This window comes from Acomys russatus, chromosome 20 (genome assembly GCF_903995435.1).
Source record: "Acomys russatus chromosome 20, mAcoRus1.1, whole genome shotgun sequence".
Classification (NCBI taxonomy): Eukaryota; Metazoa; Chordata; class Mammalia; order Rodentia; family Muridae; genus Acomys; species Acomys russatus.
In genome coordinates, this window is record NC_067156.1 from 61,114,497 (window position 1) to 61,132,826 (window position 18,330).

Here is an 18,330-nt window from a genome sequence, read left to right on the forward strand (position 1 = left end):
TGTTTTTCTGTTCTTGAACACAGCACGGTGCTTTTACAGAGAAAACATTAGTAATTATTTTTTGAATGAATCAAAACGTTCCTCCCCACATGACATTTTGAGTGAGGGAAGCTCTTCCTAAAGCTTCAGAGGATCCCTTCTTCATCCAGCCGTGCTGCAAATGGCATGTAACCCCCAGACTGGAACCAGTTCGTGCACTTTGCACCATTTGGATCTTTAATTCCTATACTGTCTTAAGATTTTATCTTTTGAAAAAATACCTTGAAGTACAGTTTAAGAATTAGACATTCACTTTAATCCGGGAGAATGTTTGTATGGCCTGCTGGAGCAAGCCTGCTGGTGGAGAGTTGGGCCGTGGGCCGGCTGGATGAGGGTTCCAGCCGAGGAAAGTTCAGCGAAGTGAGGGCTTATGACTCACAGCCTGACTATCTCAGAAAACTGGGAATAGGGCTTCCTCAAGACCCAGCTATTCCACTCCTTGGAATATACCCAGAAGATGCTCCAGCATACAACAGGGACATATGCTCAACCATGTTCATAGCAGCCTTATTCATAATAGCTAGAACCTGGAAACAGCCTAAATGCCCCTCAGTAGAAGAATGCATGAAGAAACTGGTACATTTACACTATGGAATACTACTCAGCTATTAAAAACAAGGAATTTCCAAAATTTGTGGACAAATGGATTGAACTAGAAATGATCATAATAAGTTTTCCAGGCCCGCGGGTCCAGTTATTCGGAGGGCAAGCGAGGAGGGTCGCGACCTGTGAATAAAGAATGGGCGAGAGAGAGACAGGGCCCAAGAAAACATTGCTTGTCAAGAGCCGTTTATTGTAAGGGGGTAATCAAATTTAAAGTGAGCTTCAGGGAGGGCGAGGGCAGGAAGGAATGCAGTGGAAAGTTACAAAATCTTCTGGGCCAGGCCTCAAGGGCAGCAAATGAGGAGGGGGCGATTATTCAGAAGTCGCGATACACCGAATGTTCTCTTTCTCAAGGTCAGGCTGGATCTTCTGTGGTTGCCAGGCAGAATAATTATCTCAAATATGCAGACAGCTGTGGCTTTCAGCCAGCAGGGCCTCTCACCCAGCTGGGGCAGGTCAGGCAAGGTCCTATGGCTCCTGACAATAAGTGAGCTAACCCAGAAGCAGAGAGACTCAAATAGTATATACTCACTTATATCTGGACACTAGGCCAAGGAGTATGTCTCATGAAAGTCTTTACTTACCAGGAAAATGGGATAGTGGTGAGGACATCCTAAAGTGGGAGAAATATAGGAGATAGGGAAAGAGATGGATCCAGAGGGTCCTAGAAACCTACAAGAAGAACACTATGATGGGCAGATCTGGGCCCAGGGGTTCTGCTCAATCTATGGTACCAACCAAGGACAATATGTGCAGTCATCATCAAACCCCTACCCAGACCTAGCCAAGGGACAGAATATTCTCCACAGTTAAGTGGAGACTGGGGACTGACTTTCACACGAACTCCGGTGCCCCTTATTTGGCCATGTCCCCTTGATGGGGAGGCCCAATGGCACTCAGAGGAAGGATAGCGGACTACCAAGAAGAGACTTGATACCCTAGCATCACATTCAAGGGGAGGAGTTCCCCCTCAGTCACAGTTATAGGGAAGGGGAATGGAGTGAAAGCGGGAGGGAGGGAGGAATGGGAGGATGCACAGGATGAGACAGCAATTGAGATGTAATATGAATGATTTCATTTTTCAATTAAAAAAAAAGACAGCCTGTTTCAGTAGGTGCAGTAACCAAATCCATCATCTAGCTGCCATCAAAGGCCTGGAGGACACACATAGAACTGATTGTTATTTGTGAAGGAATTACGTGTTTCTAATTTGATGTCATGAACGGTTCTGAAATTTTGTCTTCAACCACTGTCCCTTTTGGTGAGCATGCTGCTGTGGCCCACTTCAAATCCAGTTAGTGATTTTTATTTGGACTTTGACTAAGATTCCTCCGATAAATGTTCAGTTCCAGGTATGCTAGTGCAGAAGTGTGCTACAGCTAAGCATTTTGGTGACTGCTTATTTCATCAGACCTGATTCTAGATTACTGCTAGCTCGGAGGCACCAGGTACAAACATATCCACTCCACCCTATTTTGTTTCCCACAGTGAACAAGCTGGTGACAATCTTGTATCAGAAGCTTCCACGCTGAACAGTGTAGGAAAGTGTGTATGACTACCACAGGTGCGCGCGCGCGCGCGCACACACACACACACACACACACATACATACATACACACACCATGACTCCTATTCCACCAAACCTGTGAAAGAATTAGGTCTTAGGCCACAGGAGAAGCAGGTAAAGGTAAGGAGGCGCTTCTGTTGATCTGAGGGGCACAGAGCTGGCCCAGTTCAAGATTATCCGGTGTCCTTACTCAGTGAGTTTAAAGCATGGGTTTGTGCTCTCCTGAAAATGTCTCATTTTCCTTGCTGGTGACAACAGGGACAGCTAGGGCTCTGGGACACCTGCCCTACTCTTCCCAGGCAGCTCTGTTATGCCTTTCTTCTGTTGTACATACTCTCATTCCAGCTGCATTTGAGGAAAGGGGTGTGTGTGTGTGTGTGTGTGTGTGTGTGTGTGTGTGTGTGTGTGTGTGTGTGTGTGTGTGTGTTTTCTTGGACAGATAGACACAAGAGTGAATAACTAAGGGGGAATGGAACACACTTCTTGAAAGATGTTTCACTAGGGCGAGCCTTAGGATTCATTGAGTTTCTCTGTGATAGCATTCTTAGAATAATAGCATTTTTTAGTATGTGTGCATTTTTAAATGGGGCTGTGAGATACAAGCTTTGGTCTGTTATTTCTGTGTACATTATTGGCTTTTAGGCCTGGTTTTGATATTTAGTCTTATATCTATCTACTCTGTAGAATTTTATCTATTGGGAGTAGAATATAGATTCTTCTGGAGAAAATCTTCTTTATTAATTATAAGGCATCTATTTCAGACTACCAAACCAAGTACAGAGAGTGTGTGAATTAAATATTTAGTGCCTCATTGACTGTTTCCTCTGACTTCCATTAAGACCCTGAGAAGGAATTCCTTTAATAAGCCTCTTGTTTGTTTGGATGCACAGATGCTGTGAATGAGCCGTTGCAGTTCACCAGGGTGCGGCAAGCTTTCTTTCATTCCTACTTCAACATAGTTTGTTTTTGGTAGGAAACTGGGAAATTTCTGTGGATACAGTAAGCACCCAATTTTATTTCCACTTGTCTGATAGAACTTAGCTCTGTTTTGAGACTAGTAAGAGTAATTTGAGGGTGAAATGGGGTAAGAAATGTGAGAAGAGTGCAGACATTAAAATGGCTTGATCTTAGAGGTTTTCACTTAAAGGCAATGGCCTGCACCTGCACACGACATAAGGCACAGTGTGCACTCTGTGTTCCGAGTGTCTTTCTCCCCAGATACTGTGATGTACTCGACAAACAGAGGATAGCCCTGCCACAGAAGACCATTGTTTCTAATTCCTTCTTAATAGTTACTTATTTTTAATCATGTGCATGCATTTGAGTGCCGGTGCCCCAAAGACCCCTTGGAGGTAGAGTTAGCAGTTTGCTATGAGGCCCTGACGTGGGTGCTAGACCAACTCAGGCCCTGTGGAAGAACAGTACATGCTCTTAGCCACAAGCCATCTCCGGCCTTGTTTCTAATTCTTAATTTATTTTATTTATAAGAAAGCATTTCAGCCTGGCAGTGGTGGCACACTCCTTAGAGGTAGGTGGATCTCTGTGAGTTCGAGGCCAACCTGGTCTACAAAATAAGTCCAGGACAGCCAAGGCTACACAGAGAAACCTTGTCTTGAAAAACAAACCAAAACATTTCCCTCTTCAGTGTATGATGAACTAAGATTTGTCATCACAATCAAAATAAAGACAATTTCTGTCTCTAAATATGTGTTAGAACTTTCTGCCAATCCATACCCCGTTCTGTGCAGTTTCCCTTTGCTAGTTCACTGTAAATGAAGGTGTATAGTGTGAGTCTGAGGAGTATGGAGTGCTGGCCCTGTTCGTGCGTTATCATTCCTTTACTACTGAGCAGTATTCTCTTCTATGGCTGTGCTGTTTATCCATTCACCCATTGAAGGACATTTGGGTTGTTTCCATGTGTGAGCAATTGTGTTATGAAGTTGCCATAAATATTTATATGGAGATTTCTGTGGGAACCTAAGTTCCCATTTCTCTTGAGTAAATACTGGGAGTGGTGTTTGTCAGTTGAGTGGCAATTTCTGCGTCTAACTTTATATGAAACTGCCAAAGTCTTTTGCAAAGTGGCCGTACCATTTGATTGCTGTTAGCATCTGTGAGCGTTCCAGTTACTCCACGTATTCACCAGCAGTTAGTCTTAATGTGATCGCCATTTCATAGGTGTGTGGTGCCGCCTTGCGGCTTTTGTTTCAGCACTGACTAGTGCTGCTGGGCATCTTCTGAGGTGCGCTCTCTGCTGCAGGTCAGCTCCAGCTCTCATCCTCTCACATTCTCTGTTAGAGCTGCCGACACCCTTCATACACTTCCGTTCACAGCATCCGCCTATCCATCCTGCACATACATTTCTACCTGGCATGCTTCTTTCCGCTCTTAGAGTCTTCCATGACGCCCTTTCATTTCCCTCCTGATACATAGCTCCTCATGGCCTTCAGTACCCCCGTCCCTTTTCATGCAGCTTGGATTGTCCTAGATTCATCATCCTTTTGTCAAATAGTAAATATGTAGAATCCTCTTGTCATCTGAATTTTGGATATTTATATTTTGAATCTTCACCTAGACCATAACCACTTAGTAACTGTCATTTAGTTTTTATGATCTCATGGACTGTGAGAAGGAAGGAGTCTGAAAGCTGGTAACTTCACAGTGTGAGATAGCAACCTTGGTTTCTTCCATCTGACAGAGATCTTCCTTGAACTTGCTTTTCTCCTCTGAGACAGGACCCGGTAAATGCTTGGCCTTGCATTCCTGTCTGGACTTAACCTCCCCTCCCTTCATGATCCCTTCTGCACCATTTTGCCCATTTTCTAGACCTGCACTTACAATTTCTGTATCTAAAGGTAGGTTGACTATTATGATGCACCTTAGTTGTAGATTTGTGGAAAGTACTGCTAATTTCACACCAGAAAGTCCACAGTAACTCCTAGACTGAGAGTGGAAATACCTAGCAGTTATTGCATGTTGTCAACCATGAGACTAACTAGGCCATTCTGTTTGTGTGCCTGCGATGGCTAAAATGATTAAACCCTTTGCATTTCTGCAAAGTGGAGAGATTATGGGTTTGGTAAAAAACAAAACAAAAGACAGTTAAGACCTTAGAAGTTACTGTGTGTGCGTTCCTGTTGTCTCTAATTCATAGACCTTTGCTCAGTACTGAGGAAGGAGGCAATTTTATGTTTATGGTTATGACTCCAATTCGTATCCCAACCTGAACTGTGGTTGTCAGAATAATATAAGGGTAATGTGATGCCTGAAACTCCATAAGCGAGCCAACTTTAGATGGTTGACTGTAGAATGTTGATTTTGCCAGTCTTTCTCCTGTAAATCACTGAACAACATGCTTTCATTGCCAAGCACTGTGCTGGCTATTTGGGAAACAATAATAAAAGTTCAGAATCTGTCCTCAAAGAGCTTATGCTTGAGGGTGGCAGGAAGGCAGTGAGCAATGCAGCACCTTGGAGGAAAAGCACCAAGATATGCCTGAAGTCGTCAAGGGTCCCACCACAGGATGGCAGCTGTGGGAGCTTGGTGGGGCCAGATGGGGCAGAACATTCCAGGGAGGCAGGTGCTGAACCCAGGGGCAGAACTTCCATATTTCCAGAAGCATAGGATTTGAAGCTAATCATAGGAATTCAAAAATCTTAAAAGGCTATGTTTTCCTATTTTAACATATTGGGACGACATCACTCAGTTACTGTGGCAGTTGGTTTCTCACATCCATTAAGCAGACAAAGGCATTGATCTAGGGAGACCCAGGGCAGGCTTTTTTGTTGTTGTTGTTGTTCTACACACGCACGCACGCACGTGCGCGGGCAGGTGTTTATCACCTGTAGAGGTAACTGGGTCAGGGATGCATGGATACTTTGGGGTACATCCATGACCAAGGCTTAGAAATTATTCTGAGATGATCCTCTATTCATGAGTTGTTAGTGTGATTTTTCTCTCTGGGAATATTTATTCTGATTTTTAATGACGCCAGTAGATTTTTAACTTATAATTATATAGCATTTTATCTTGATTATATTTTTCTAGCCCTTCAGAAAGGATGGGACATAAATACTGAGTCTCAGCAGAACTGGCTTTATTTTCTGGCTCAAGATTATCTCACGTCACTGATCTAACACTTGTGGCAATGCATGGTGAAGAATCAAAGCTTACGTTCTTGGGAGAATTTTACAGTAGCAATAAATCCTTTTGTCAAGAGGGAGTTTGTAAAATACATTGACTTTAAAAGTGAGCAAACTTTTTGATGGTCATAAAGCGTGTTGAATAGCTATTTTATACCACTTTCTTTATAAACCCAATCTTTCCACTGCATTCGTCATGTTCCTACCTAAGATTATTCAGTGTAGATAGATAAGCGTGGCCTGAAGAACACTCTGAATCAGGGTCACAGTCAGTGCCAGTGTTCCTCAGTGACTAGATTTTATACACCAAGTATCGGATCTCTTCAGATGCCTCACGGAGGCACATGCTTTAAGATATCAGGCAGAGCTGTTTGTTCGATGGCTGCTCCTGTGTGAGCATGTGCTTTGTCTTGCTTCCCTCCTTGCACTCCACCCCTACCGGACCCAGCTTGGTGTCTGTGGAAGTCATCTGACGTGTCCTCTGGCGGTTCACACTTCCTCTGATACAAGGAGGATGATAGTGACATTGAATTGCTTTTGAAAAAGAAATTGTAAACAAATTAATCAAGAAATAATGCTTAAGTCAGCGTAGTCCTTTTTTCTGTAGTACTCCCTTCATTTGAACTCAGCTGTTAGAAGGGAGTTTGCAGGAACTGTCTGCTTCGGTGCAGTTTCCAACTTGAGTATAAGACCATGAGAAGGGCAGACAGTAACATGCTACTAACACATAGAAGTACAGTTTTAAAACATAGAGCACACAACATTGCTGGAACCCAGCCAGCATCACATGCTGCGAGGCCATACTAGCACTTGCAGAGCAAATGTCTGTAATGGAGGGCTGTGACTTTTCTTTTAAAATTGTTTCATTGTTCAAAGTCAAAAGTTTGGGTTTTTTTTTTTTTTTTTTTTTGGCATACATGCCATGTAGAAAGAAATGCTGGCAATGAACTGATGTCTTTGTTCACACCTGTTAGAGTATCTTTAAAACAAGGGACAATGGTGTGTTTAATGAATACCGGTTCAGTTCCCCCTGCCTAATCAATATTTTTAGGCACCTGGCATATGACACTTAGTGGCTATAAATTTTTTAAAATTTATTTTCAAATGTCTGATTTGCTTTGGTAGTATGCCAAAAATCAATGTATACAAGTTCCCCCCCACCTGGTGTGTGTGTGTGTGTGTGTGTGTGTGTGTGTGTGTGTGTGTGTGTGTGTGTTTAGTTTTATAAGGGAAACTGATCAGATCTTAAAATACAAGCTGAAATTCTCATGTTCTTAGAAACAAATTTAAGACACAATATGGCTACTCCCAGCTTTGTGTCTGGTGTAACAAGTTTTTCACAATAGTAAGATAGTAACTTGACAAACATGCTAAAATTTCTGTCTAAAATTTTCTGCTTTCTATACTTTAAGTTTCTACAGATGTTGGCTTAAGATTTTCTATTTATCTGTTTACTTCTCAAATAAGTGGCTTAAGATAGAATAAAAGTACTTAATGGAGACTTTTAATTAGCATAGACTTATTAAATATATCGATACTAGTCAAGTTTTAGTTAATAACTTGATGCTATAAATTTAAGGCTGTCTTGGGTTGAATGTTTTTAGCAATTGAGGTAAAAGTTTGCACAGAGTTTTTAATGCTGTTAACCGTTTGGGGAATGCTCTTCATTCTGAGACACTCTTATTTAGTAGGGATGGCGGTGGGGTGTCAGGTCACCTCATTTCTTGACTGGCACTGCGTGGGTACATCAGTACATGTCCCTGTTCTTGGGCCAGTCCTTCATACGGACAGTCTCAGCATGCTTCATGCTAGCAGTAGCTCAGCTCCAAGAAAAATGGCCTGTGCTGCCAAGGAGTTACATGATTCAAGGTGCGCTTCTACCACTGTGTGTAATTTGTTGACATTTGTCCCAGATTTTCTGGTTTTTATTTGCTTGGATATGAGAGTTTTTAACTGTGTTAAATAGTGTAAAACTGTGTGTTTGAGCTGTTTGGTAAATTTCTTGTGGTTGGTGCAAGCGAGAGCAAGAGTGAGGCATTGCTGCTTCAAACAGGAAGTTAGATAGCTCACTTGCCAGGGTCCTGCTCACTCTGGCTCTTATGAAAACATTTGTGATCTCTTCAAGGAACGAGTAGCACTGAAATGAACTACATACCTCCTTCCAGGTTCCCCCACGCTGGGAATGAGCCTTTAGCACATGAGACCTCAGGAAGACAAACGAGATCCCTATCCAAACTGTCACACCCCACTCAGTGCTGTTCCTGGAGAAGCTGTGCCTAACTTAAGACAAACTCAAGGGTTCATTTCAGGATTGTATTTTTAAATTTGCAATTAATTATGTGTTTTGGTGTGGGTTTGCTCAGATGGGTTTAGGTGTCCATCTCTCCAGACCCTTTTTGTTTTAAAACATTTTTATTTCCTCATCTTCTCTACAGTCTTTGGCCACTCAGAGTTCTGTAGGGATCTATCTTCCTCCCTTTAGGTTTAAAGTGATTGGGATATAATTTAGTGGTAGTGCTTATGACAGGTTTTGATCCTCAGTCCTGCAATAAGTAAATTTTAAAAATAGACTTTTTAGTTTTTTTATTTTATTTTTTATGTGTATGAGTGTTTTGGCTGCACATATATTAGTATACTATATCTGTGCATGGTGCCCGTGGAGGCCAGACCTGGCTAGAGCTGGAGGTACAGGTGGTTACAGAGAATTACAGCCCTGACCTTTGGAAGAATACCAGTGTGCTCTAAACAGAAGCCATCCTTCCAGCCCCTAAAAATTACATTTGAAGTCATCTTATGGTGATAGGAAATATTAGTTTTCTCATCACCCTGCCTTAGTTTGTGTTGCTATAACAAAATGCCATTGATTGGATACTTTATAAACAACAGAATTTGCTTCTCATGTTTTTGGATTCTGGGAAGTCCAAGATCAAGGGAAGAGTAGATTTATTGCTAGTGGGAACCACTTCCTGCTTTTTATATGGTGTTTTTTTCTCTGTGCCCTTACATGCAAAGAAGCCAATTTGAGAGACTCTTACAAGGACTTCAGTCTTGTTTATTAGCTGTCCTTGGATGACTTCATCTAATTCCAGTTACTCTCCAAAGACACAGCCTCTTAACACTGTTTCTGTGGCAGTTAGGATTTCAGCACTTGAGGGGGAGGTAAGAAAAGCAGAGCAGCCCCATCCTAGTTATAGTTAGTTAGCAGTACTGTGATGAAACACCATAACCTAAAACAAATTCATAACCAAAACCACCTTAGTCTATCACTGAAGGAAGTCAGGACAGGAACTCAACAGGCAGGAACCTGGAGGCAGGAGCTGATGCAGAGGCCATGGAGGATGCTGCTTACTGGCTTCCTCCCCATGGCTTGCTCAGCCTGCTTCCTTATGGAACCCAGGGCCACCAGCCCAGGCATGGCACCACCCACAATGGGCTGGGCACTCTCCCCTTACTCACCAATTAAGAAAATGCACTACAGCCTGCCTATAGCCAGATCTTATGGAGACATTTTCTCACTTGAGGTTCTCTCCTCTCTCAGATGACTATAGCTTGTGTCAAGATGACATAAAACTAGCCAGCACAACCCTCATCCTGTCTTTTCTCCACCCTTACCCCCCTCCCTTTCCGAGGTGACCACAACCAATCCCACCTTCAGAACAATGACTCAGGTACATAGCTCTCTAGGGCAGCCAGTTCTTCAGGGCTCTATGGTGGGGTATGGTCAGTCAGACGCAGAGTCTTGAGTGTTTTCAGATTCACTTCAGATTCAAAATGAAAACCTTCCTCTTTTCTGGTTTTTCTTGACCATCTTTTCTCATTACTGTCTCAGTAAGTGACAATACCATTCATGTAACCCAGAAACCTGGGATTTAGTTCTTTTCTCTTGCCAACCATGTCCAATTCATTAGCAAGTCTTGTCTGTAAGTTTGTCTCAAATCCATCTATTCTCTGCCATCCGTTGTTTCAGCCTCACATCTTCCCCAGTGGACTTTCCTGGGTCTCCGTCAACTCTCCCTCTTCAGTCCACAAGCAGACTGCTTTCTTGAGAAGCAGAGCTCAGCCCAGAACCCCTCAGCCTGAGGCATTTGGGTTGCCTCTGATTTTCCTGGCCAAAAGCAGGCTTTCATCCGTGCTGAGATCCCACCTGCCTCCCTTTTCCCTCAAGGTTAGCTCCTGCCATGTTCCCTTCCACTGTGTTCTCTGTGTTGTTCCTCTCTTGGATTCCTTCCCTACCAGGTGTATGTGTCCTTTAAATTTTGGCTAAATCTTTACTTTTACAGGAAAATCTTATATTATCCATCTGGTCAGATGGCATCTCTTGTTTGTAACACTTGAACCAACACATACAATTTGATTATTTAAATCATTTGCCCTAAGAATATTAGCAACAGTTCCTTAGTGCAAATTCATATCACTTTAAACATGATTATCTAAAAAGCCTTAATTTTGGCTAGTCTAGAGCAGGCGTCTCATATGGTACTTAGAGGACATTTTGTTATTTTTGTGTTGAATATTTATGATGTTTCCCATCCAGTTCTTTAAAAAAGGAAGCTATTGCTTTATAATCTAATACAGGGCCCCCTTTTTTTTCTCTTGCTTGTTTCCTTTCTTTCTTTCTTTCTTTCTTTCTTTTCTTCCTCTCTTGAGGAAGTTTCTCACTGGGACTCACAGGATGTCATTGACTAAGCTATGCTGGCCTGTTGGCCCCCATATGCCCTCCTATCTGTACCCTTTTAGCCTGAGATTACAAGCACATGCCAGCATGAGATGAAATCCCCGTGCTTTAACAAGCACTTTGTCAACTCAGTGTCCCTGAGCCTCTCTTTTGCTTTCTTTAACTCAAGTCTCTTAACTAGTTAACAGATTGGTTATCTTGTGGATCCCACAGTCTAAGTTTGTGTTCTTGCTTCCTACGTCCTTCATGTTCCTTCTCGCTAATCTTGCCTCGACTTGAAAATTAACTCCAGAAGACAGATATTCAAGCTCAGTTTTTTGGCGAATAAGATGACAAATACTCCCAGTAAGTACATGCCAGATACCTTGGGCATGATGAGATTTATCAATGGCTACACACTACACATGATAATAGTGCAGCCTTTCATTTTAAATTTCACCATCATTCTTTCATGTAATGGCCTCATCTACTTCAGTGATCTTTGACTGGACTATTGTTTTCAGGCTGTCAAGTGAGTTCCTTAGTTATAATACTGTGCACTTAATTTCCAAGGTAGAATTTCGTAGAGAAGAAATTTTCCCTAGCAGCACTGATTAGTTAAATAGGTAGGGTAGGTGCTTAATTGTTTCTTTTAATATTCAATATTTTCAGAAATAGATATTGATTTATTTCTTACATATATAGCCTATATATAAATAACCTATATACATACACACACACACATATTTTTTGTTTGTTTGTTTGTTTGTTTGTTTTAAAGACAGGGTTTCTCCGAGTAGCCCTGGCTGTCCTGAACTCTTATAAACCAGGCTGGCCTTGAACTCACAAAGATCCACTTGCTTCTGCCTCCCAGGTGCTAGGATTAAAGGCGTGTGCCACCACACTCGACTTCCAATATATTTTTATTTGGGACCTCTCATGCTTGCGTCATCTTTATGAATTCTTAGATTTGTGTGGGCAGTATGCACATTTAAGTTACTTGCTGAGTGAGTCTTCCTGATTCCTATTCGGCCTTTGCCTGCTGGGAGGCTCTTTGTGCTGCTCCTGTGGCCGTTTGGCGGAACCCCACTCTTTGATAGTTTCTTCCCTTCTTCTTACATTGATTTTACATGGGATGGCTTGGGCACATGTATGTTTTAAGTCTAGAAATACTCTTCATGGATTGTTTTCTTTTAGTGGACATGGTAGTAAACAGTCATAGGATTTTAGTATATGAAGAGAAACCACACACACCATGTGCAGGTGTTAGAAGCTGTAGCATAGCTGTGATTTCCTTTTGTGTCTTACTGAATTGTTTTGGCAAGGACTTCTTAATACTCTGTTGAATAGAAGTGCTAACGTTGGGCGACCTTACTTTTGCTAGACTTCCGATTTTCCTCTGAGTATTTTGTTAGCGGTGAGACTCCTTTATTGTGTTGAGGAACATTCCATTTCCTCTATATCTAATTCGATGAGGCTATTTTTGTTTGTTTTAAAAGAATATTTCTTGCACATTTTTCATGTAATAAGGCAACTGTATGCTCTCATCCTTCAATTCTTTGATGTAATATAGCACGTTTATTGATTCACATATGTCAAGCTATCTTTACATTAAAAAGTAATTTATTTATTTTTTATTTTTATGTACATTCGTTGTTTGGCTTGCATGTATGTCTGTGTGAGGGCATCAGATCCTCTGGAACTGGAGTTACAGACAGTTGTGAGCTGCCATGTGGTCGCTGGAAATTGAACCAGGGTCCTCTGGAAGAGCAGCCAGTGCTACTGAGCCCTCCCTCCAGCCCCATTCCAGAGATCTTTACCACGATGATTACCACTTTGGCATGCTGTTAAATTCCACTGTTAGTGTCTTATTGGGGAGCTTTGCATTTGTTCATCAAGAATATTGGCATGTAATTTTCTTTTCTCATAATGTCTTTGTCAAAATATTTTATATGCGTTAGTAGATGTATTAAGGCTTCTCAAGGAAGGGAGAGAGAGAAAACACAGGAGTGGAAGAAGAGGAGAAGAAAAGGAAAGGGAGGAAACTGAAAGGACAGGGAGACAGAATATTTCCGAGCATTATAAGTTTAACCTGCCTTAGTAATGTCATTTTTCTTTGAATGTTCTTTAAACATCTGAATAAGGAAGAAAATAATTTAGTAAAAAAAATTGCTGTGACAACTTGTTACAATTTTATTGTCAGTGTACAGTAAAATACATTGCTAGGAGATTTCACTGTGGAGTTCTCCTTAAACTTTACTTTGTGTGTGTGTGTGTGTGTGTGTGTGTGTGTGTGTGTGTGTGTGTTGTTGCTGTTTTTTTTTTTTTTTTTTTGGCATGCTTTGCATATTTGAATGTTGTTCTAGGACAGAAGATTTTAGAAGGGCAGTGATATCAAGTGACGTGTCAGTACTGTATGTTGCATAATCTGGGACATTTTCATGTAAGGAGGCACCAGGAGATTTCTGTTTTAGGAAAGTGTAGTGTTAAGCAACTGTACCTGTTTTTTATAGGATGATTTTAGACCACATTTGCTTATTTCCCACACCATAGTTTTTCTGGTTTCCAATAGTTATATAGAAGTCAGAATGACATGTCATGGCTCTAGATGTGAACCCCATAATCTGGAATACTCTGCACCCGGTTTGTGAGAGATATGTCCTTTTTTTTTATATTTTTGTATTCATTTTATCTTTTTAAAACTTTTTATCTTGAAATTGGACTTATAAAACATTGCAAAAATTAAACAAATAATTTCTATTCACATTTTACCCAGATTCTACACATATTAAAATTTAACCACTATTTTTCATCATTGTGTTTATCTCTCATTTTAAAATGTTTCATGAAACAAAAAGCCCATCCAAAAATCAAGGAATCCATTTTGTATTGGCCTGGGCATGGGGCCTGCTCCGGAATACAGTTGATATACTCAGTGACACTCCACTGGAGACAATTGATTTTTTTGTTTCTCAGCAGGTATCAGGTGCTTCTTGGTGAAGGGTGGGACTTTGTACCCACTTCCTGTTTCTCATGCTGGGATTTTGTCTGGGTTGAGCCTGTGCAGGCCTTGTGCATGCTGTATCCATCTTGCTTGACCCAGTGGTATTTACGAACATGGAATGTCTTTACCACTGAGGATTTGGGCATACATTTCTTTAAAACAACAACATTCTCAAGATAAGAAATTTAACACTGCCAGACATGGTGACCCCACCTTTAATCTCGGTACTTGGTAGTGGGAGACAGATCTCTGTGAGTGTCGGGGCAGCCAGGTCTACATGGTTAGTCCTGGGACAGCCATGGCTGCATGTAGAGAGATTCTGTCTCAAAAAACAAAAGGAAGGAAGGAAATAAAATACTAACTTTAAAATGATACAGTGTCATGTATGTATGTTCTAGTATTTAAATTTTTTCATTTGCCCACTGATTCTTTCTTCAAACAAACAAAAAAAAATTTAAAAATCTAAAAGCTAAAGAAAAAGAAAGAAAGAAAAGGATGGCTCAGTGGTTCAGAGCATTTGCTCTTCTTTCAGAGGACCTAGATTTGATTCCAGCACCCACTGGTAGTTCACAACCATCTGCAGCTCCAGGTCCAGGGGACCTAATACCCTCTTCTGACCTGCAGGATCCCCAGGAACATACTTGTGTGCACATACATACACATAGGCAAAGCACTCATACACATACATAAGTAATAAATAAATGGGATCAAACATCAGAGTTACTGCTAGAGTTAGCAGGCCTCTATTGTATTCTTTAATCAGAAGCAGCCCCTGAGTGTTTGTCTTTTATGGCTCTCAAAAGTTAAAGGATACTGAACCTTTAAAACAAATAGAAGGCTCATCCATGTGGATCTGTGTGATCCCTCAGGGTTAGGTTTTGGCTGTGCTGTGTTCTCTTTAGGAGACATAATGTTTTCTGGTCCCAATCTTGGTGATAATGTTAGCTGTCATCACTTACTTAAAATGATAAGAAATTATATTTTAAAAAACCAAACTTTTATATTTTCTTGTGTTTTTATTCTTTAATGCTTGAGTCTTGGAGTTCTTCATAAGATCCCGTACTACTTCAGGCGGCTTCTGGACCATCTTATCATGGACATACTAGCATCTTATGACTCAGTTTGGATAGAGTTTTGTTGTTACCTAACATGTCTTTTCCTCTGACAATATAGGAGTAGGGACTATATTTTGTCCCCACCCTCCCTTCACAGCCAGCACAGTCACACATGTAGAAGGCTGGTATACAACACAGGCACACATGTAGAAGGCTGCTGTACAGCACATTCTGTATGTAGAAGCCTGGCACATAGTGCTTGGTACACAGCAATGGCTACCCAGTTGATGGTGGGCTCGTGGTTAATGGATAACTGAATTGTTCATCTATTTAAATTTGTTGTTTCCAAACCTTCCAATTTATTAATTTGATTTGGAGCTCAACATCCTTTAAAGAAACCTGTTACCCACTTGGTAACTTTGTATACTTTTAGGTGTAGTTCTTTAAAATGCAGTTCTCAGAAACCTAACCTATTTGATATGTTCATTATTTTGTTTACCTTGTCATATCAGTTGTTCTGCCTTGCATGCATGTCTGTGTAGTATGTGCAGGCAGTGCCTGCCGACTCTAGAAGGAGGGCATCAGATCTCTTGAAACTGAGCAACAGACAGTTCTGAACTGCCATGTGGGTGCTGGGAATTGAACCAGGATCCTTTGGAAGAGCAAACAGTGTTCTTAACCACTGAGCCATCTCTCCAGACCCTAAACTTTTATGTTTTTAGTGGCCTACAGTGTGCCGTCAGTGAAATTGTTCTGATGAAAGTAATAGTTTTTATTCTTCTTATTTTGCTTTTTGTAACACACCTCAAAAAAAACTATAGAACTTTAAAGGGTTTGTTTTGTTTTTAGGTTTTTTTGGGGGGGGAAATCTGTATTGTCTATGGAACCACTGTTCTAAACCACCCACGGCCACCCCAGCCAGAGGTCTGCGATTCCTGGTTCTTCCTCCATTGTTCTGTCTTCAGTGTCCTGTTGTGACTCTCAGGATTGCCTTTGTGTCACTGAAGAGGAAATATCTTCCATCACCTTACTCTACCAAGACAGATTTCATGTGACTCACTAATGACACATTTATATTTTGAGACTTTTCTCTTTACTTTTTTTTTAAAGATCGATTTTAGGGGCTGGAGAGATGGTTCAGCAGTTAAGAGCACTGTCTGCTCTTCCAGAGGTTGTGAGCTCAATTCCCAGCAACCACATGGTGGCTCACAACCATCTATAATGTGATCTGATGCCCTCTTCTGGCCTGCAGGCAGAGCACTGTATACATCATAAACAAATAAATAATACTTTTTTTTTTAAAGAGCAATTTTCGGTTCACAGTAAAATTGAACAGAAAACGTAGAGGATTCTCATACACCTCCTGTCCTCTTCATTCGTCCCTGCTGTCTGCACACTGTTCCAGAGTGGAGCATTTGAAACAGCTCATGAGCCTCTGCTGACATACACCAAAGCCTATGTATTTACATTAGGGTTAAGGCTATTTGGATTTGGGCAGATGTATAATGGAGAGTATTCACGATGATTGTGTGAGGCAAAACACTTTCATAGTCCAGAACATTCCCGCTGCTTTGCCTTTTCAGTATTGCCTTTCCTACAACAACCCCTTGCAGCCGTGATCTTCACAGCCTCCGTGGTTCTACCCTTCCCAGAAGGCCATCTCCCTGAAACCATAGTGTATACTTACAAATTAGCTTTTTCTTACTAATATGCACGTGAGTTCTCCTGTAACTTCTCACAATAGCCCGTTTCTATCTAGCATCAGATATTCCATTGTGTGGGTTACCCCAGCTTGTGTTGCCTGTGCAAAAATACCTTACTTGCTTTCAAGATTTTGCAAGTATGAAAAAAGGTACCATAAACATGAATGTGTACAATTTCCATTGTGCATAAGTTTTCAATGCTTGATGCAATATCAAGGAACATGATGGATAGTGTTGTAAGAAGCTACCCAGTTGTCTTCTGAATCAGTTGTGCCATTTTGGAGTCCCTTCAGCTCTGTGTCCTCGGCAGCATGTGGTGACATCAGTTGGCTATCAGTTACTCTAGTAAGTCTGTAGTGATGTCTCATTGTTTGACTTCAACTTTTGTAATGCCATACTGTGTAGAGCACCATCTGTATGCCCTTTTGCCACTTGTATATAGCCTTGGTGAGGTGTTTGTTCAGCTCTTTGCCCACTTTCACTCTAGTCATTTGTTTGCTTGTTTGTGTATGTTCTTTTACTGACAGACCTACCCACCTACCCATCCCCAGACCATCTAGTGAAGAAACACAGAAAGTTTTGAGGATATAAAGCACGATTTATTTTTCAGAGAAAAACGCCTCTCTTCTGTTTCTCTCCTTTTGCCTTTGTCTTTCAGTTATACCTGCCGCCACTTGCAGAGATATGTTTATGTGTCGGACAAATTGTATTTCCCCCGCTCTCACTGTTCCACACTTCAGCATTGCTTCTCGGCCCTCAGTGACAATGGAGAGGAACTCTTGTCTTTAACTTGCCCTCACATTCTCAGATCCTATGCTTCCAGGTTATTAACCTCTGCTGTCCATTTACTGCATGCTGCATGTTGTGTGCCCCTGAAAATTGCATGCTTTAATGGGACACATGTCAATTAATTGATATAGGCAAATTTTTATATTTTAAATACTACCAAGTAATCAATCCTATAATGGCTTGCATTTGTTTCTTATACATGTCTTCTTGAGAAGTTTATGTTCCTGGGAGAGGAGGAGGCTTTCACAGCACAGACACTTGTGTTCAGTCTGTATTCTGGTCCCCTTTAACTGGTGGTTGCTATGGTGCTCTGTCTGGTCTGCATCTGAGCTGGGCTCAGCTTACAGGCACTTTGACTTGTAAAAGAGTTCTCTTTCTTGGTGGACAGGCACACCTGAGAGCTCACTGCAGGGCACCACCCTGTTTTTATGGGCATGCTCAGTTGTCAGTCTTGACTCTGTAGGATGGTAGGATTGATTCATTTAGACTTTATGTTTATTACTTATTTACTAGAGAAATAAAAAAGTCAAGTTGCACTGAGTTTTGGGCAAGTGTAGATTAAACATAATGATGGTATAAGTATAAAGAGACAAGCTGAATATCTCACATAACAGTGAAAACCAACACCTGCTGTTTACTGTGTATTATACACCAAAATAGAGGTCAGTGTGATGTGACTACTTGTCTTTTTTAACACACATTTCCTGTAATTCAGAGATGACTTGTGTCTCTATACTGTTAGCTGGAGAAGATGATTTAAGGCAGTGTCTTCA

The 18,330-nt window shown here is 41.3% G+C and overlaps 2 protein-coding genes across 3 annotated transcripts in view; both read left to right on the forward strand.

Moving 5' to 3' along the window:
- The window catches only part of Rpl17 (ribosomal protein L17), a 390,846-nt gene that overhangs the window by 148,450 nt on the left and 224,066 nt on the right, over positions 1-18,330 (forward strand). The gene's annotated exons all lie outside the window — the stretch shown is intronic.
- Positions 1-18,330, forward strand: part of Dym (dymeclin) — a 262,842-nt gene that overhangs the window by 104,708 nt on the left and 139,804 nt on the right. Inside the window, exon 13 of one of the 2 annotated variants that reach the window (XM_051163665.1) lies at positions 17,427-17,591. The exons of the other annotated variant lie outside the window; for it this stretch is intronic. Within the exon in view, the coding sequence (XP_051019622.1) occupies positions 17,427-17,591 (165 nt within the window). The remainder of the gene's footprint in view (positions 1-17,426; positions 17,592-18,330) is intronic. 2 annotated transcript variants of the gene reach the window in all.